General features: G+C 47.8%; 1 protein-coding gene across 2 annotated transcripts in view; it reads right to left on the bottom strand.

The window, feature by feature from the left end:
* Positions 1–8495: 8495 nt before the first annotated feature.
* RNF19A (ring finger protein 19A, RBR E3 ubiquitin protein ligase) overlaps positions 8496–17323 on the bottom strand; it is a 102547-nt gene continuing 93719 nt past the window's right edge. Inside the window, exons 11-12 of one of the 2 annotated variants that reach the window (XM_045005133.1) lie at positions 10495–10578; positions 8991–9025 (exon numbers count right to left, since the gene is read on the bottom strand). In XM_045005133.1, the coding sequence (XP_044861068.1) occupies positions 10505–10578 (74 nt within the window). In that variant the 3' untranslated portion in view covers positions 8991–9025; positions 10495–10504. Of the gene's footprint in view, positions 9026–10494; positions 10579–17323 lie in introns of both variants that reach the window. The other variant, XM_045005132.1, reaches the window with a different exon arrangement.

Genomic DNA, 17323 nt, shown 5'->3' with positions numbered 1-17323 from the left:
CCGCCGGTGCAGACGGAACATCCCGGGGAGGCGGCGGCTGCGCATCCCATGGACGAGCCTCAGCCACTTCCTCTTGGTCAGGCCCATTCCTCGTCTTCCTCGCCAGACGAGGCGGTGGCAGGATCCTCGTCATCCGACCCACCACCGATTGACTTGCGTGCCCATCAGGACCTCCTGCGTAGGGTGGCACAAGCGGTTAACCTCCCGGTAGCGGAGGTCATTGAGGACGAGGACCCGATCACGAATGTGGTCGGAACGGAGGCCCCCATGCGAGTGGCCCTACCATTTGTTCGGACCATCCAGAAAAATGCCACCACGCTCTGGCAGTCCCCAGCGTCCATCCCTCCCACTGCCCGTGGGGTAGAGCGGAAGTACTCGGTACCTCCGACTGGGTACGAGTACCTGTACACCCACCCGGCCCCGGACTCCCTAGTGGTGCAGTCTGTGAATGACAGGGAGCGGAATGGACAACCTGCGCCTGCTCCTAAATCTAAAGACGCGCGCAGGATGGACCTGTTGGGCCGGAAGATATATTCGGCTGGCGGCCTCCAATTACGCATAGCGAACCAGTTGGTTCTTCTGGCCCGCTATGCTTACGATAACTTCGTAGCCCTCTCTAAATTTACAGAGTTGGTTCCATCATCCTCCAGGCAGGAGTTCTCAGCTTTGCTGGAAGAGGGCAAGAAAGCTACCAGGTCCTCTATTCAGGGCTCACTGGACTCTGCAGACTCCGGAGCCAGGACCTTAGCATCGGGGGTGACAATGAGAAGGATCTCCTGGCTGCAATCGTCCACCTTGCCGCCAGAGGTCCAGTATACTCTGCAAGACTTGCCTTTTGATACGAAGGGCTTATTCTCGGAGAAAACGGACTCCAGGATACAGACCCTTAAGGATGGGCGCATTGCCATCCGTACGCTGGGCATGCATACGCCTGCGACACAACGGAGGCCTTTCAGGCAGCAGCCCTTTCGGCCGTTCAACCAGGCCAGGTCTCGGCAGGACAATACACGCAAGGGCAGACTGAATCAACGTCGCCCATCGGGCAATCGCCGTAACCAGTCCCAGGCGCCTTCCAAGGGCCCCCAAGGCCCGAAGCAGGCGTTTTGATGGGACGCCCGAGGACGGCCCATCAGTCTCTCCTCCGGATCCTTCCCCGTTCTTTTTCAATCGTCTTTCCCACTTCCTCCCGGCGTGGTCCCAGATTACATCAGACAACTGGGTGCTACGCACGGTAGAGTCTGGTTACCATCTCCAGTTTGTTTCGCCCCCTCCCTCCCACCCTCCCACCCCGTCCCTCTTCAGGGACCCCTCTCACGAGCAAGTCCTCCTGCAAGAGGTCGAGTCTCTACTGAGATTGGGTGCTATAGAGGAGGTGCCGAGCGACATGCGAGGCAGGGGATTTTACTCCCGATATTTCTTAATCCCCAAGGCGAAGGGAGGCCTACGACCCATACTAGACCTCCGAGAGCTCAACAAATACCTGGTCAAGCTCAAGTTTCGCATGGTGACCCTGGGGACTATCATTCCCTCCCTGGATCCGGGAGACTGGTTTGCCGCCCTCCTCATCGGCGCTACCTGCGCTTCGTTGTCAACAATGTACACTACCAGTTCGCAGTGCTGCCCTTCGGCCTCTCTACAGCGCCGAGGGTATTCACCAAGTGCATGGCAGTGGTGGCCGCGGCCATCCGCCGTCGTCGGATACATGTCTACCCCTATCTCGACGACTGGCTAATCCGAGGACCATCCCGCCAACTGGTGGCGTCCCACATGGCCACGGTCCTAGCCCTGTTTCAATGTCTAGGGCTCATGATCAATGCCGAGAAGTCGATGTTGACCCCCTCGCAAAGAGTGGAATTCATCGGAGCGGTCCTGGATTCCAATTTGGCCAGGGCCTGCCTGCCCCAACCTCGGCATCAGTCTCTGGTCTCTCTAGTTCCTGCCTCCGCCTTCGCCTTCTAGGCCACATGGCGTCGTGTACGTCGTGTACGTTCGTCACCCAGTACGCGAGGTTGCACCTTCGCCCATTTCAAATTTGGCTCGCGTCAGTGTACCGGCCCCACCGCGACTCCATCGATATGGTGGTCACGCCCACGAAGCCAGCACTCGCTTCGCTCACTTGGTGGCTGGACCCAGCAGTCGTGTGTGCCGGAGTCTCTTTCCGCCCCCTTCAACCATCCGCCACTCTGACCACGGATGCGTCAGAGCTGGGGTGGGGAGCGCACCTAGCCGACCTGCACACCCAAGGCCTCTGGTCACCCCGAGAGCTCTCCCTCCATATCAATGTCAGAGAGCTCCGAGCCATTCGCCTCGCCTGTCAAGCTTTTTGCCCCACTCTCCAGGGGCGTTGCATCGCGGTGTTGACAGACAACACAACGGCGATGTTTTATGTCAACAAGCAGGGTGGAGCCCGATCTTCCCCGCTGTGCACGGAGGCGATGCTACTGTGGGACTTCTGTATAGCCCACTCCATTCACCTGGTGGCGTCCTATCTTCCAGGGGTGCAGAACACGCTGGCCGACCGCCTGAGCAGGTCGTTCCTGTCCCACGAGTGGTCCCTCCGCCCAGATGTGGTTCACACGCTTTTCCGGAGGTGGGGGTTTCCCCGGATAGACCTGTTCGCCTCCAGGGAGAACAGGAAATGCCACCAGTTCTGCTCGTTCCAGGGTCGCGCCACGGGCTCCCTGTCGGACGCCTTCCTCTACCCCTGGACGGATCACCTAATGTATGCCTTCCCTCCGTTCCCGCTCGTACATCGGGTGCTTCTCAAGCTTCGGAGGGACAGAGCCCGCCTCATACTCGTCGCTCCGGCCTGGCCGAGACAGCACTGGTACTCTCTGCTGCTCGAGCTATCGGTACGAGATCCCATCCCTCTGCCCTTATGGCCAGACCTGATAACACAGGACTTCGGCAGGCTCCGCCATCCGGACCTGCAGTCCCTCCATCTGACAGCCTGGTACCTGAGTGGTTAACCCACGTGGAGTGGACCTGTTCGGCGGCGGTTCAGCGGGTCCTCCTGGAGAGCAGAAAGCCCTCCACTCGCTCGACCTACCTCTCCAAATGGAAGCGATTCGCCATATGGTGCGATCGGAGAGGTCTGAATCCATTCGTCGTCCCTATCCCAACGATACTGGACTACCTCTGGTCGCTTAAAGAGCAGGGTCTTGTGCTCTCATCGTTAAGGGTGCACCTGGCAGCGATATCGGCCTTCAGGCCATCCATCGGTCACCGATCCATCTTCTCTGATCCTACGGTCTCTCGCTTCCTCAAGGGTCTTGAGCGTTTGTTCCCACCAGTGCGGGCCCCGACTCCGCCCTGGGACCTGAATCTGGTCTTGGGCAGGCTCATGGGGCCCCCCTTCGAGCCCATGGCTACGTGTTCCCTGCTCCACCTGTCGTGGAAAACGGCATTTCTCGTCGCAATAACCTCAGCAAGGCGAGTTTCCGAGCTCCAGGCCCTAACGGCCGGTCCTCCGTACACCGTCTTTCATGCGGACAAGGTCCAGCTTCGGCCTCACCCGGCCTTCCTCCCTAAGGTGGTGTCAGCCTTCCATGTAAATCAGGACATTTTCCTTCCCGTTTTTTTCCCGAAACCTCATGCCTCGGGTCGGGATCAACAGCTGCACACCCTAGATGTCCGACGGGCCCTTGCGTTCTACATACATCGGACAAAATCCTTCCGGCAATCGCCACAACTGTTCATAGCGGTTGCGGAACGTATGAAAGGCAAGCCGGTCTCCTCTCAGAGGATATCCTCATGGATCACCGCATGCATCAAAACTTGCTATGAGCTGGCTGGGGTGCCAGCTGACCGTCTTACCGCTCACTCTACGAGAGCGCACGCCTCATCTGCAGCCTTCCTGGCCCACATCCCCATTCAGGACATCTGTAGAGCGGCCACCTGGTCTTCTGTCCACACCTTCGCTTCCCACTATGCGTTGGTGCAGCAATCCAGAGACGATGCAGCCTTCGGCTCCGCAGTCTTGCACTCTGCCACGTCTCACTCCGACCCCACCGCCTAGGTAAGGCTTGGGAGTCACCTACATGGAATGCATAGGAGCAATCACTCGAAGAAGAAAAGACGGTTACTCACCGTTGTAACTGTTGTTCTTCGAGATGTGTTGCTCCTATCCATTCCAGACCCGCCTTCCTTCCCCACTGTCGGAGTAGCCGGCAAGAAGGAACTGAGGAGCGGACGGGCCGGCTGGGGTATATAACTAGCGCTATAGCGGCGCCACTCCAGGGGGCGCCCAGCCGGCCCGCCGGTGTTGCTAGGCTAAAAATGTTCCGAAGAGCCGTGCACGCGCGGCGCGCACACCTACCTACATGGAATGGATAGGAGCAACACATCTCGAAGAACAACAGTTACAACGGTGAGTAACCGTCTTTTTCTCCCACGCAGGGCATATATGCACACCCACACATGGGATCCAACTGGCCAATTCAACTTGAAGAACCACAGTTACTGTAAGTTAAGTAGCCATTCTATTCTCGATCATTTTCTTACCCGGGGCGGCTCTAGCTTTTTTGCTGCCCCAAGCACGGCAGGCAGACTGCCTTCGGTGGCACGCCTGCGGGCTGTCCCCGGTCCCACGGATTCAGCGGCGTGCTTGCGGGAGGTCCCCAGTCCTGCAGCTTCGGCGTACCCACTGCCGAATTCGCGGGCCCAGCGTACCTCCCACAGGCAAGCTGCCAAAGGCTGCCTGAATGGCACCCTCGCATGGACCGGCAGGTGGTCCCCCCCCGTGGCTTGCCGCCCCAGGCATGCGCTTGTGCCTGGAACCGCCACTGTTCTTACCTCAGCCTTAAACCTTTTCATCATAGCAAAGCTACTCAGACTAATTATCAGCTGCCTGGGCTTTTTAAGAGTCTTAATACAGCTTAAAGTCTAGATTTTATAAAGATATTGATTTCTAGTGTGCCAGACTTTTTGCTGGAAGGGCTAAATCTAGGTCTTGATTTGACTCACTATAAAAAACAAAATGTATTAATCCATTTTGTCTAATTTTTACTTTCAGAATAGTTTTTGGTAAGCTCTTTTTTAATGTCCCTAGAGCCCCTCGAGACATGACTAATCCTGGTCTATGAAAATGTGTATGAGAAATCATGATGCTGATATCCATGTACATAGAAATATGTCTCAGCTAGGGAAAGCCTGATTTTCCCCCACTCCTCCGCTAGAAGTGTCTTGTGAATGGTTAAAGGGCTATATATTATGTAGTGCTCCTCTTCAACAAGAATAGTCCCTTCTTTTTACAAAGAACTATATACCTGGGGCTGTAACCTTCCACCAGCACTTTTTTTTTCCACATTCTCATATAAGGCAACAATTTTGCAATTGACAATTACTTGCTGTTTTCATATTGGCCCGAAGTTCTCTGCTTTGTGGCTTAAAATAGGCTTTTGTGAGTCTAAGGCAGCAGAAAATAAACCCATTTCATGGTGAGCAAAACTCTTTTTAAGCAAAAAATGGTATGTTGGTGTTTGGCCCCTATTCTGTTCCAGTCAAAGTTGACATTGGCACTGAAGTGTTGATGTTACCTGGTGTAAATGAAAGTAACACTATCTGCCATAGCATATTAAGCTTCTTCAAATATTATAGCCATTAAAAATATTAAAAAAATATGCCAAAGGCAGTGAGCAAGGTTTTTAATGCTGTAAGCCGTTTTTAAATGCCAACCTGTACAAAGAATAGTAATTTCCTCTTTATTAGGCTGTTACTGAAAGCCAATCATTTTATATATTACTGTTGATTGAGTTTATTTTCAAGGATAAATTTGAAAACACTTCAGGAGAGGAGAAAATCTTAATAGAGCAGAAATTGTAGCCTTTATTAAACCCCATTTTAGAGGCAACTGTCTTTTTTTTTTCCTTCTTGTTTTGTATGACAGGAGTTGTTTTCATCATCTCACAATGCCCATGTGATTTGTTTAAAAGAAAAAGTTGTAAGACATCACTGTAGCTTTTGATGTAGCAAAATGTGATAACCAGATGATGTTACCCAAGTCAGGATTTTCTGTTGCTCTAGCCCCAGCCTGATTCAGCATTCTTTTCTGTTACTGGCTGTAACCTATCCACCAGAAACAGTTTCTCTTGGCTCTGTATTCATCAACAGTCAGACCTATAATTCACTACTGGTAGTAACAATGGAAGTTGTTGTGTAGATAAAGTTCAGTTTTTAGCACCATGACAAAGTTAAAAACGCCTGAGCCCTGTCTACACTGCAGCTTCCAACATTGCTATTGCCAGTGGAGAACTGAGTCCTAACTTTCCTAATATAAGCAATGTCCTTGTCAACTTTATTCTTATTCTGAATTCTTGTTGTGTTTCTCTTAACCCTTTGTGGTCTCTTTCCCCCCAGGGCCACGTTATCAATTTATTTTCCACCTTCACCCAGAATGTTCTTTTTCCATTCTCCTCCTCTGCTATCATCATACATGGCTGTTGTTTTCAGAGGGTGCTAAAGTAGCTTGGTGGGGAACAGTTCCACAGCCGGGCGGGGAGGGGAAGAGGTACAAGGTGCTCGGTGCAACATAATGCTGAGTACCACAAGCAATGATGGGCAAATGAGAATGGTATCATGCACGGTAACCCACCTCTGTTTTAGGGCAGTACTATAGCAGCAATATATATCATTCTTAGGGTTGTCAGTATTTGATTTAAAATGATGGCAGTAAACATAGCTTTCAGCTGACAAACTGAAATGGATGAGAAAAATCCATTGCTAAACGTGGTTGTGAATATAACCTCTCTCCTTTCCCCCGCCCCCAGTTTGTGCCTGCAGGGATTGGGCAGTAGGTAGAGAGCAAGTGGGGCCATGACAGGGGAGCTGCAGATGGCTCTCTACACAGCTGCAGGGCCAGGGACACTGGACCCTTGCAGGCGCAAGGGGGATGGAAGGTGGTGGTCCTGTAGGGACAGAACAGAGAGCTCTTGCCAGGGCTGCCTGGAGGAAAAGCAGGGGCATAGCGCCCCCCCCAATCATTGAGGGCACAGAACTCCTCCTGCCCCATGGTGGAGGGCAGGGGGAGTGAATGCCTGTCCCCATGTGTCCCTCCACCCCAACTCAGACACCCACTTCACCCATCCCCATGTGGATCTGTACCCCCTGTCCCATCCCCATGTCTCTGTGGCCCCACCCAGCCACTCCTTTGTTCCTATGTGTCCCTGTACCCCCTCCCCGTGTCTGTGTCCCCACCCTGCCACTCCATCCCTGTGTAGCTCTGCACCTCCCTCCCCTCTATGTCCCTGTGCCTCCATTCCCATTCAGCCCCCACCCACTAGCCCTTATGAGGCCTTCTCTAACCCTCCTCTCAGCACCCCATGCTGTCTGTCTCCCTATAGCCCCTGTCCCCTGACCTGGGCTGATAGGTGCTGTGAAGAAGGCAGGCTCTTGCTCTTCCCTCGCTGCCTGGGAGCTGCTGCTTTGTTCTATCACCACAGCGCCCTCTTATGGGCAAAAGGCAGAACTGCAAAAGTTTTTTTCCTGCTGGGAGCTGCTGCTGTTCTTGTGGCACAGCACCCTCTGGTGGGCAAAAAGCAGAACTGCAGCAACATTTCAGCAAAAGTTTTTTTCTGCACAAAAAATTAAAAATGCTGGGCTCATTGATTATGTATATGCACAGTAGTGCAGAATTCCCCCAGGAGTAGTTTAAGCAACATGTGATGTGTTTTGCTAATGAGGAGTGATTCTGGAAGATCAAACAGAGCATACAGAAACACATTTTAAACCCCTTTAAATAAACATCTGGCTGCTAAGACTTGGGGTTTGTCTACATATCACTTTTGTTGGTATAACTAATGTTGCTCAGGGATATGAAAAAAACACACCCAAGTGACATAGTTACACCCACAGAAGCACCAGTGTGGACACCACTACGTTGGCAGCAGCGCTTCTCCCACTACCAAAGCTACCAATGCTTGTGGAGATGGTTTCATTATGCCAACAGGAGAACTCTCGCCTGTCCACATGGAGTAGCTACACCAGTGATCTTACTGCTATGACACTGTAAGCTCCCTAGTGTAGACAAGGTCACAATGTTTCATGACTACAGACACAACTTTAGTATGTAAATAGTGCCAAGAGTTAACCTAGTTCTAATTTAGACTAATGCCAAACAGCTGTGTGGACTTTCCTTTTTTCTTAAAATAAACCATAACACACTTTAAAAATATTGATTCCTCAGGGCTGAATGGGAAGCGTTCTCCAGTGTGTGTGGAAGCCTAATGCATTAGAGGCTGTACACTGCAAGCCATGTTTTTATAATCAAAGTTTGCAGACCTTTTGATTGTAGACACAACCTTCCAAGTGTACATGCTGCTATGCTCTGCTGCTGGGTCTACACATCCCTAGTATCACTATTGCTCTGGGGTATAAAGCAGCAGAGTGAATTTAACACAACTGGACAATGTCATTGCTGTGAAGTGGAACACAACAGCCATCATCCCACTTTAGGCTTTAGACAACAGCAGCCTCAGACCTAGGTATTTTCATTTAGGATGGAAGTGAACTCCTCCCCTACCCCTCAAATAAAAATCTAGTTGCAGGACCAGGTAACTGGAGACTTCCTCCAGTACAGTAGTTATGAAGCAGGGGAGACAAAGCAAGGGCCCCAGAGGCCTTTAATGTGTGTGGCATGGCTTCTCTTCCTGTGTTTTAAGAGTACATAGAGAGCACTGTCTCCTGGCTAAATAGTTGGTCTCTCTGCTACCCCTAAACTCAGCACTTCAAGGAAGGAAAACTTCAGCATTAATAGCAATTTTATGTTGGAAGCACAGGCTTGTGGCAGGATTAAATAAGGCCAGCCAGGACCCTAGCCTGTCACACACCAGGACAAAGAACATGAGCCAGGAGTGGTGCCATTCAGTACTTGTGCAGCTCCCAAAGCAATTCCACATTCACCGATGTCTCACAGGGTCTGATTCCAAAGGCAAGGATAAGGAGTCGCAAGTGGCAGTACTGCTTGTGCTGCATTTAGGCTTCTGCTTTAGCTGCTGCTTCTTCCCCTTTCCTAGCTTGATTTTATTGCCTGCAGTCACAGAGAAATACAAATCATCATTATTAATCATTGGTACAGCATTTTACAAGCTAGTGAGACATTTTCAGTAACACTACTTAGTGTATGGTCAGCTGGGAGCACTGCTACAGCTTTTGCACAGCTGGTTCATTCCAGTTTGGCACAGGAATCATATCAGGACTCAGTCAGTCATTAATGCCCAAGAGCCTGACTCATCAGCTGGATGTGATGCTGCTCTATTTAGAAGGCTGTTGAGTTTGCAAATCTCCCCTTCTCTCCTCAATGCACTCAACCCATTTGCTTCAGAAATACCTGATGAAAACACTCAGTTTATGCTACTTTAGTGGATTCTACTGATCTGAGTGACATTCCCTGTACTTAAAATAGGGAGAGACAGTGGGTCTAGTCATAGTCTCATAGAAAGTGCAAACATGGTACGTGGACATGGCTGAAGTGCTACCTCCTGGCAATGATGCATGTTAAAATACCCTCACTTACACCAGATGGGCCTAGGCGATCACCCAACGTCACACATGAATGGTTCCAAGTACCTTCGATCAGAAGCAGATCCAAGAAAGGCACAATCACCCACCACTTCTTTATGACTACATGGGATGAGGAACCAAAACTAGCTTCTGCTTTAAACATGTGGTCACACTATGGCAGAGATTGAAAACCACTGCCCTAGACCATGGCATGAAGCCCACCATTAGTTCTCACAGGGCTAGTAAACAAGACACAGGCAAGGCTGGAATGAGGTAAAACTTGGCCCCTCAGCAGGGGTGAGAATTCCTCTTCTCTATGTGTGCACTCCTGACTTGATCTCTCCCTCAAGTTACAGTGCAGCAGTGGAATCACATCAAGTAATAAGGCAGGCTTAATAAGAGCACAAAGCAAGGGAAGCAGAGGCTCCAGGAGGAATTGCGAGACCATTAGTGCTGGTGGGGAAAGGAACTCAAGCTAAGTAGACTCAGCTAAACCCTGACGGCAGATGTAGTATGCTAAGCTAAGAATTGTGTTTAAATTGAAATAGGGATTGAACTAGAGTTGGGTAGTTTGTGTGGAGGTAGTACAGGAAGCGGAAGCCAATGAGAACTAGAGAGAGGACTTTTCAATGCAGTCAGAGCAAATCTCTGTGGAAAGTGAACACCATTTAATACCTAATAATTTTACAATTTATATGATGGGCCAAGATGGTCTCTAGTTTTAGAACTGAACTGACAACAGAACTATGCCCTTCCATAGTGCCTCCTGGACAACTTCACAAATGAGTTAACTACCTCATGGGCTGAGATATGGCTCAGATACTTCTAATATCACAAAGAAGGTGGACAGGGACTGTTACATTTTGCAGGAAAAAACAGCAAAAGCAAAAACCACTTTGCTCTAATGAAGTGATTTTCATCCACAGAGCTGAAAGCACTTCCCAGGGAAAGATAAGTACAGATGGGGAGATGAAGCAGACAAAAAAATTGACTTGCCCAAAGTGTCTCAGTGTGTCAGTGGCAGAACCATATTTCCTAACACCCAGTCCAGTTCTCTATCCTCTGTATAACACTGCCATCCTGCAAAATACATGGACTAGAATCAGCATCTAGGAGCCTCTTTGGAAGTGGTCAAGAGCTTACCACACCCAATATAAACCTCTGTTCACATAACTTGGGCAACAGATTAAAACCCGTAACGCTGCTTCCAACCTTTTTAAATACAGGGCATATATTTGAAATAGCAGAAGTGCAGCACAATGTACTGAGTCAACTACTACATTGACATTGAAAATCAGCACTACATCTACAGTGCTGGTACCAGAATACCACAGTGAGTAGCATCTTGGAAACGCCAAAATAGCTAAGACGCTTATGATGGCTGACCTAAATAGACGCAATGATCAACAATGTCAGAGTGCTTTGTCGATTCACCATTTAATGACCTGAAAATCAAAAAGGAATCCTACCAAAAGTATAATCATGCATAAATTTCTGAGTACAAAAGAATAGCACAAGCATGTGGGGACAAAATCAGAAAGGGAAAGGCATAAAATGAGTTACACCTGGCAAGGGATATAAACAGCAATAAAAAGAGGTTCCAGAAATACATTAGGAGCAAGAGAAAGACTAAGAAATGTGTAGGTTCACCGCTTAGCGGGAAAGCAGAGCTAACAACAGATGAGAGCAAGGAGGTGGAGATATTTAATACCTATTTTGCTGGTCTTCACTAAAAAAGTTAATTGTGACCAGATGCTTAACCCAATTAATATTAACAAAGGGGAAGGAACAAAGCCAGAATAGAGGAAGACCAGGTTAAAGCATATTTAGATGCATCAGATGTGTTCAAGTCGGTAAGGCCTGAAAAAATTCAACCGAGGTACTTAAGGAACCAGCTGAAGCAATCTTGGAACTTTAGAACTCATGGAAAAGTGCAAACATATTACTTATCTTTAAACAGGACCTGGGGAAGTATAGACCAGTCAGCCTAACTTCGATACCTGAAATGCTACTGAAACAACTTATTAAACAATCAATTTGTAAGTATCTAGCAGCCAATAGGGTAGTAAGTAATAGGCAGCATGGATTTTCAAGAACAAAACATGCCAAATCAAATTAATTTCCTTATTTGACAGGGTTACTGGCCTAGTGGCTGGAGGGAAGCAGTAGACATATCTTGATTTTAGCAAAGCTTTTGACACAGTTCACATGACATTCTGATAACCATGGAAGATGGGACAAGAAGACATGGGCTTAATCTGCAGCAAGGAAGATTTACGTTAGATATTAGGAAAAAAATTCTAATTATAAGGATAGTTAAGTACTGGAACAGACTTTCAAAGGAAGTTAAGGACTTCCCATAATTGGAAGTTTTTAAGAACTTAGACAAAACTGTCAGGGATGGTCTAGGTTTACTTGGTCCTGCCTCACTAGGTAACCTCTTAAGGTCCCTTCCAGCCCTACATTTCTACGATTTCTTCACTGGCCACAAGCCACTACTGGAATTGAGTGCTTTGTGAAGGCTGAAATAAATCTTGTGTATCGTAAGCGAAAATGAACTAGGTCACACAGGACGCTTGGCACAGCCAGGAATAGAATCCCAACACTTTGAATGTTGCAGTTCATCACTTACTCAGTTATGTTTCAAGTTTCATAGATTCTGCTGCTCTTTGCGTTTCTATAGAAAATCTCCAAATACTTTGCAAACTGACCTCTACTGACAGCAGAAGCTAATTACAACTTTGGTAATTAAACATGGTACATTTTAAGACGTTTATTTATAATTTGTTACACTGACAGTTACAAAACAAAACTAGCACAAGAGGCAGAAGAGGCTTTAGGAGGAAGTCTCAGAAGAGGAGGTTACTTACCTGTAACTTGAGGTTCTTTGAGATGCGTGGTCCTTATATGTATTCCACTGTGGGTTACGCATGTGTACCATGCGCCCGGAGTTGGAGAATTTGAAATTAGCATAAAGAACAGGAGTACTTGTGGCACCTTAGAGACTAACAAATTTATTTGAGCGTAAGATTTCGTGGGCTACAGCCCACTTCATCGGATGCATGCAGTGGAAAATACAGTAGGAAGATATACACACACACAGAACATGAAACAATGGGTGTTACCATACACACTACAAGGAGAGTGATCAGTTAAGGTGAGCTATTATCAGCAGGACAGAAAAAGAACTGTTTGTAGTGGTAATGAAAATGGCCCATTTCTAGCAATTGACAAGATGATGTGAGGAAATGGGGTGGGGGGGGCGGTGAAATAAGCATGGGGAAATAGTTTTACTTTGTGTAATGGCCCATTCACTCCCAGTCTTTATTTAAGCCTAATGTAATGGTGTCCAATTTGCAAATTAATTCCAATTCAGCAGTCTCTTGTTGGAGTCTGTTTTTGAGGTTTTTTTGTTGTAATATTGTGACTTTTAGGTCTGTAAATCGAGTGGCCACACTATCAGAGGCTCGTTCACCAGCACATCTACCAATGTGATATATGCCATCATGTGCCAGCAATGCCCCTCTGCCATGTACACTGGCCAAACCGGACAGTCTCTACGTAAAAGAATAAATGGACACAAATCAGACGTCAAGAATTATAACATTCGAAAACCAGTTGGAGAACATTTCCATCTCCCTGGCCACTCGATTACAGACCTAAAAGTCGCAATATTACACCAACAATAAAACTTCAAAAACAGACTCAAACGAGAGACTGCTGAATTGGAATTAATTTGCAAATTGGACACTATTACATTAGGCTCGAATAAAGACTGGGAGTGGATGGGCCATTACACAAAGTAAAACTATTTCCCCATGCTTATTTTCCCCCCCTACAGTTCCTCACATCTTCTTGTCAAATGCTGGAAATGGGCCATTTTCATTACCACTACAAACAGTTCTTTTTCTGTCCTGCTGATAATAGCTCACCTTAACTGATCACTCTCCTTACAGTGTGTATGGTAACACTCATTGTTTCATTGTGTGTGTGTGTGTGTGTGTGTGTGTGTGTGTGTGTGTCTTCCTACTGTATTTTCCACTGCATGCATCCGATGAAGTGAGCTGTAGCCCACAAAAGCTTATGCTCAAATAAATTTGTTAGTCTCTAAGGTGCCACAAGTTCTCCTGTTCTTTTTGCGGATACAGACTAACAAGGCTGCTACTCTGAAACCTGAAATTAGCATGTTACTCCTCACATGTGCTCTGGTTTGCCTTGTGCTCCTGACCGAGGTGATAAAGGGCAGTGTGGACTGAGCACCTCTTCAGTTCCTTCTCCATTACGAATCAGATAAGATCCAAAGTAGAGGGGAAGAAGGGCAGGTAGTGGAATACTGATAGGAACCACACATCTGAAAGAACCTCCAGTTACAGGTAAGTAACCTCCTCCTCCTCTTTGAATGATGGTCCCTATTGTATATTCCTCTGTGGGTGATTGACAAGCAGTACCTAAGTAGGAGGAGGGTGCAAGGATGGGGACAGTAGGGTTGAGCAGAGAACTACCATCCCAAATGAGGCAGCAGCAGCAGCAGCCAGGTCTTGTACCAGAGCACAGTGTCTTGCAAATGTGTGGACAGAGCTCCATGGGGCTGCTTTACAGTTGTCTAGGAGGGGATGTCCTGAAGGGATGCTACCGTCATGGCTTAGGCTCTTGTGCAGTGTACTCGTACCACCAAAGGGAAGGAGGTTCAAGATCTGACAGAGTAGAATACAGCCCGATATCCATTTGGAACTTCTCTGGTTGGGGATGGCGTGCCCTCTGACCAATTCCGCTGTAGTAACAAATGGCCTTGGAGCCTTTCTGAATGGTTTTCTGCAGGTAAAAGGCCAAGGCTCGTCAAACATCTAAAGAGTGGAGCCTATGCACGTCTGTAGACATGCAATTTCTGGAAGAATACAAGTAAATGAATGGATTGGTGAAGGTGAAATTCCTAAACCTCTTTACACCTACACTCCAAATTTACCCCTAAAGAAACTTTATCTTTGTGAAGTACAATGTATGGAGGGTCTGCCATCATTGTGCCAGTGTGATGGCTGTCAGAAAGGCAACCTTTATGGAGATGAGGGACATGGAGCAAGTCACTAAGTGTTCAAAGGGGGGGGGCATGTCAAAACCAAAAGAACGAGATTCAAGTCCCATTGGGGTGTTATCTTTTGAGGCGGTGGAAAGTTCTTATCAGGCCTTTCCAGAATAGAGTAGTTAGCGTGTGTGAAAATAGAGTAGTCATCCGTAAGGGGGGATGGAAAGCACTGATAGCTGCCAAGTGTACTTGCAGGGAACTGAGGGATAGGCCCAATATCTTCAAAGATAGGACAGTCTAGGATGAGTGGGAAACCCATTGCTTCTGATAGAATGCCTCTCTGTTGTGTTCAGGATGAGAAGTGTTTCCATTTAGATTGATAACATTTCCTAGTTGAGTTCTTTCTGCTATTAGAGAGGATGTCTTGCATAGCCAAGGAGCATGCCCGTTTTAGGACTGATGACCATCCAAATACCAGGCCCTGAGGTGAAGCAGTAGTGTATTGGGGTGTCTATTCCTGCCCTTGCACTGGGTCAGGAGCTCAGGGAATACTGGGAGGGTAACTGGGGAATGAAACCACTGGCGCAGGACGTTGGGGAACCAAAACTGCCTGGGTCAGAAAAAAGCAATCAGGATGACTGTTGCCCTGTCCTGTTGATCTTGTATAGCACTCATGGAAGAACTGGTAGTGGAGAGAAGGTATAGTTGAACTGATCTCACCAGGAAAGAAGGAGACAGTGTCACCCTGGGAGTGATAACCTAGGGCTCTACTGGAGCAGTATGTGGTACACTTGTTATTTTCCTGGGAAGTGAACAGATCCCTGGCTGGGGTTCCCCATCATGAGAAAATGTCATTAAGCACCATGTCGTTAAGTTCCCACTCCTAGTTGATCGCTAAGTGTCTGCTGAGGGAGTATGAGCATGTTCTGCATTCCTGGAAAGTAGACTGCGGATAGGTGATTTGATTGCTGATGCACCAGTTCCAGATATTGACTGCTTCTGCACACAGGGAGTCAGATCTTACTCCCCCTTTTTTGTTGATGTAGAAGACTGTCATAGTGATGTCTGACATTATGAGGACATGGTGAGAGCGGATGAATGGAAGAAAGGACTCTCACACTTTTTGTACCGCCCATAGTTCCAGGACGTTGATGCACATTCTGGATTCTTGAGATGTCTACATTCCCTGTGCCATGTGGTTGCCCATATGGGCTCCCCAACCTAGTAGGAATGTGTCTGTAATGATGGTCTAGTCCAGTGAAGAAGGGAGAAAGGGGACTCCTATGCATACGTGGTGAGGATTTGTCTACCATAGGAGGGAAGACAGAATCTTGGCTGGAACTGTCAGCATAGGGATCATAGAATGGTGGCTTGGGGAGTAAACAGATTGTAGCCATGCCTGAAGGCAATGAAGATGGAGTCTTGCGAATGGAGGGACGTAGGTGCACAAGGCTGTGTGGCCAAGGAGGGACAGACATATATTTTGACCTTTCATAGAATCATAGAATCTCAGGGTTGGAAGGGACCTCAGGAGGTCATCTAGTCCAACCCCCTGCTCAAAGCAGGACCAAACCCAACTAAATCATCCCAGCCAGGGCTTTGTCAAGCCTGACCTTAAAAACCTCTAAGGAAGGAGATTCCACTACCTCCCTAAGTAACCCATTCCAGTTCTTCACCACCCTCCTAGTGAAAAAGTTTTTCCTAATATCCAGCCTAAACCTCCCCCTCTGGAACTTGAGACCATTACTCCTTGTTCTGTCATCTTCTACCACTGAGAACAGTCTAGATCCATCCTCTTTGGAACCCCCTTTCAGGTAGTTGAAAGCAGCTATCAAATCCCCCCTCATTCTTCTCTTCTGCAGACTAAACAATCCCAGTTCCCTCAGCCTCTCCTCATAAGCCATGTGCTCCAGCCCCCTAATCATTTTTGTTGCCCTCCGCTGGACTCTCTCCAATTTATCCACATTCTTCTTGTACCCAAGATTTGCTCATTATGTGAGCTATGATATCATTCACGGTCTGGAACCTGTCTGTGGGTATACGCCTTTTGATGATAGAGTTCAAGGTTGCCCCGATGAAGTTCGAAGATTGCATGGAGAGTAAGAATGGATTTTTCAATGTTCACATTGACCCCAATTGAAGAAAGGAGATGGAGCATCAGACAGATTGATGTGAAAGCTTCCTGGTGAGATTGTGTGGCAAAAGAGCCAGTCACTGAGGTAAGGGAAGACAAGGAGACCATGACATCTGACATGAGCTGCTACCATGGAAAATACCTTGGTAAAGACGCTGGGAGTGGTGGCTATCCCAAAGGGTAGAACTCTGTACTGGAAATGGTCAGAGACCACCATAAATCTGAGAAATCATCTGTGGGTTGGATGAATATTGATGTGAAAGTACGTGTCCTTCATATCAACAGTCATGAACCACATGCCCTTTTTATAGATGGACTGATCACTGCTAATGTGACCATGAGAAATTTGAGTTTTCAAGTAAAGTAGTTGAGTTGGTGGAGGTCAAGGATTGATCTCCACCCACCTTCTTCTTGGGTATGAGGAAGTAGGATGAGTAAAACCTGTTCCTTGATATTGTGGAGAACAAGGAATGCATTCTATTGCTCCTCTCTCTTATTGCAGTAAGTAGTTCACCTCCTGAGCGAGAATACGGTCATGACAGTGATCCCCAAAGGGGGATGGGGAGGGGTTTTGTGGAGGAGGTAGCGCTGCAAATTCAATCATACAGCCAGAGTTTATGATGTTCAGTGCCCAATTGTCAATTATCGCACCCCAGGTGTCAAAAAAAAGA

This window comes from Mauremys mutica, chromosome 2 (assembly GCF_020497125.1).
Source record: "Mauremys mutica isolate MM-2020 ecotype Southern chromosome 2, ASM2049712v1, whole genome shotgun sequence".
Classification (NCBI taxonomy): domain Eukaryota; kingdom Metazoa; phylum Chordata; order Testudines; family Geoemydidae; genus Mauremys; species Mauremys mutica.
The sequence above is the reverse complement of the archived record's forward strand: the minus strand, read 5'-3'. Positions and strand labels throughout refer to the sequence as shown.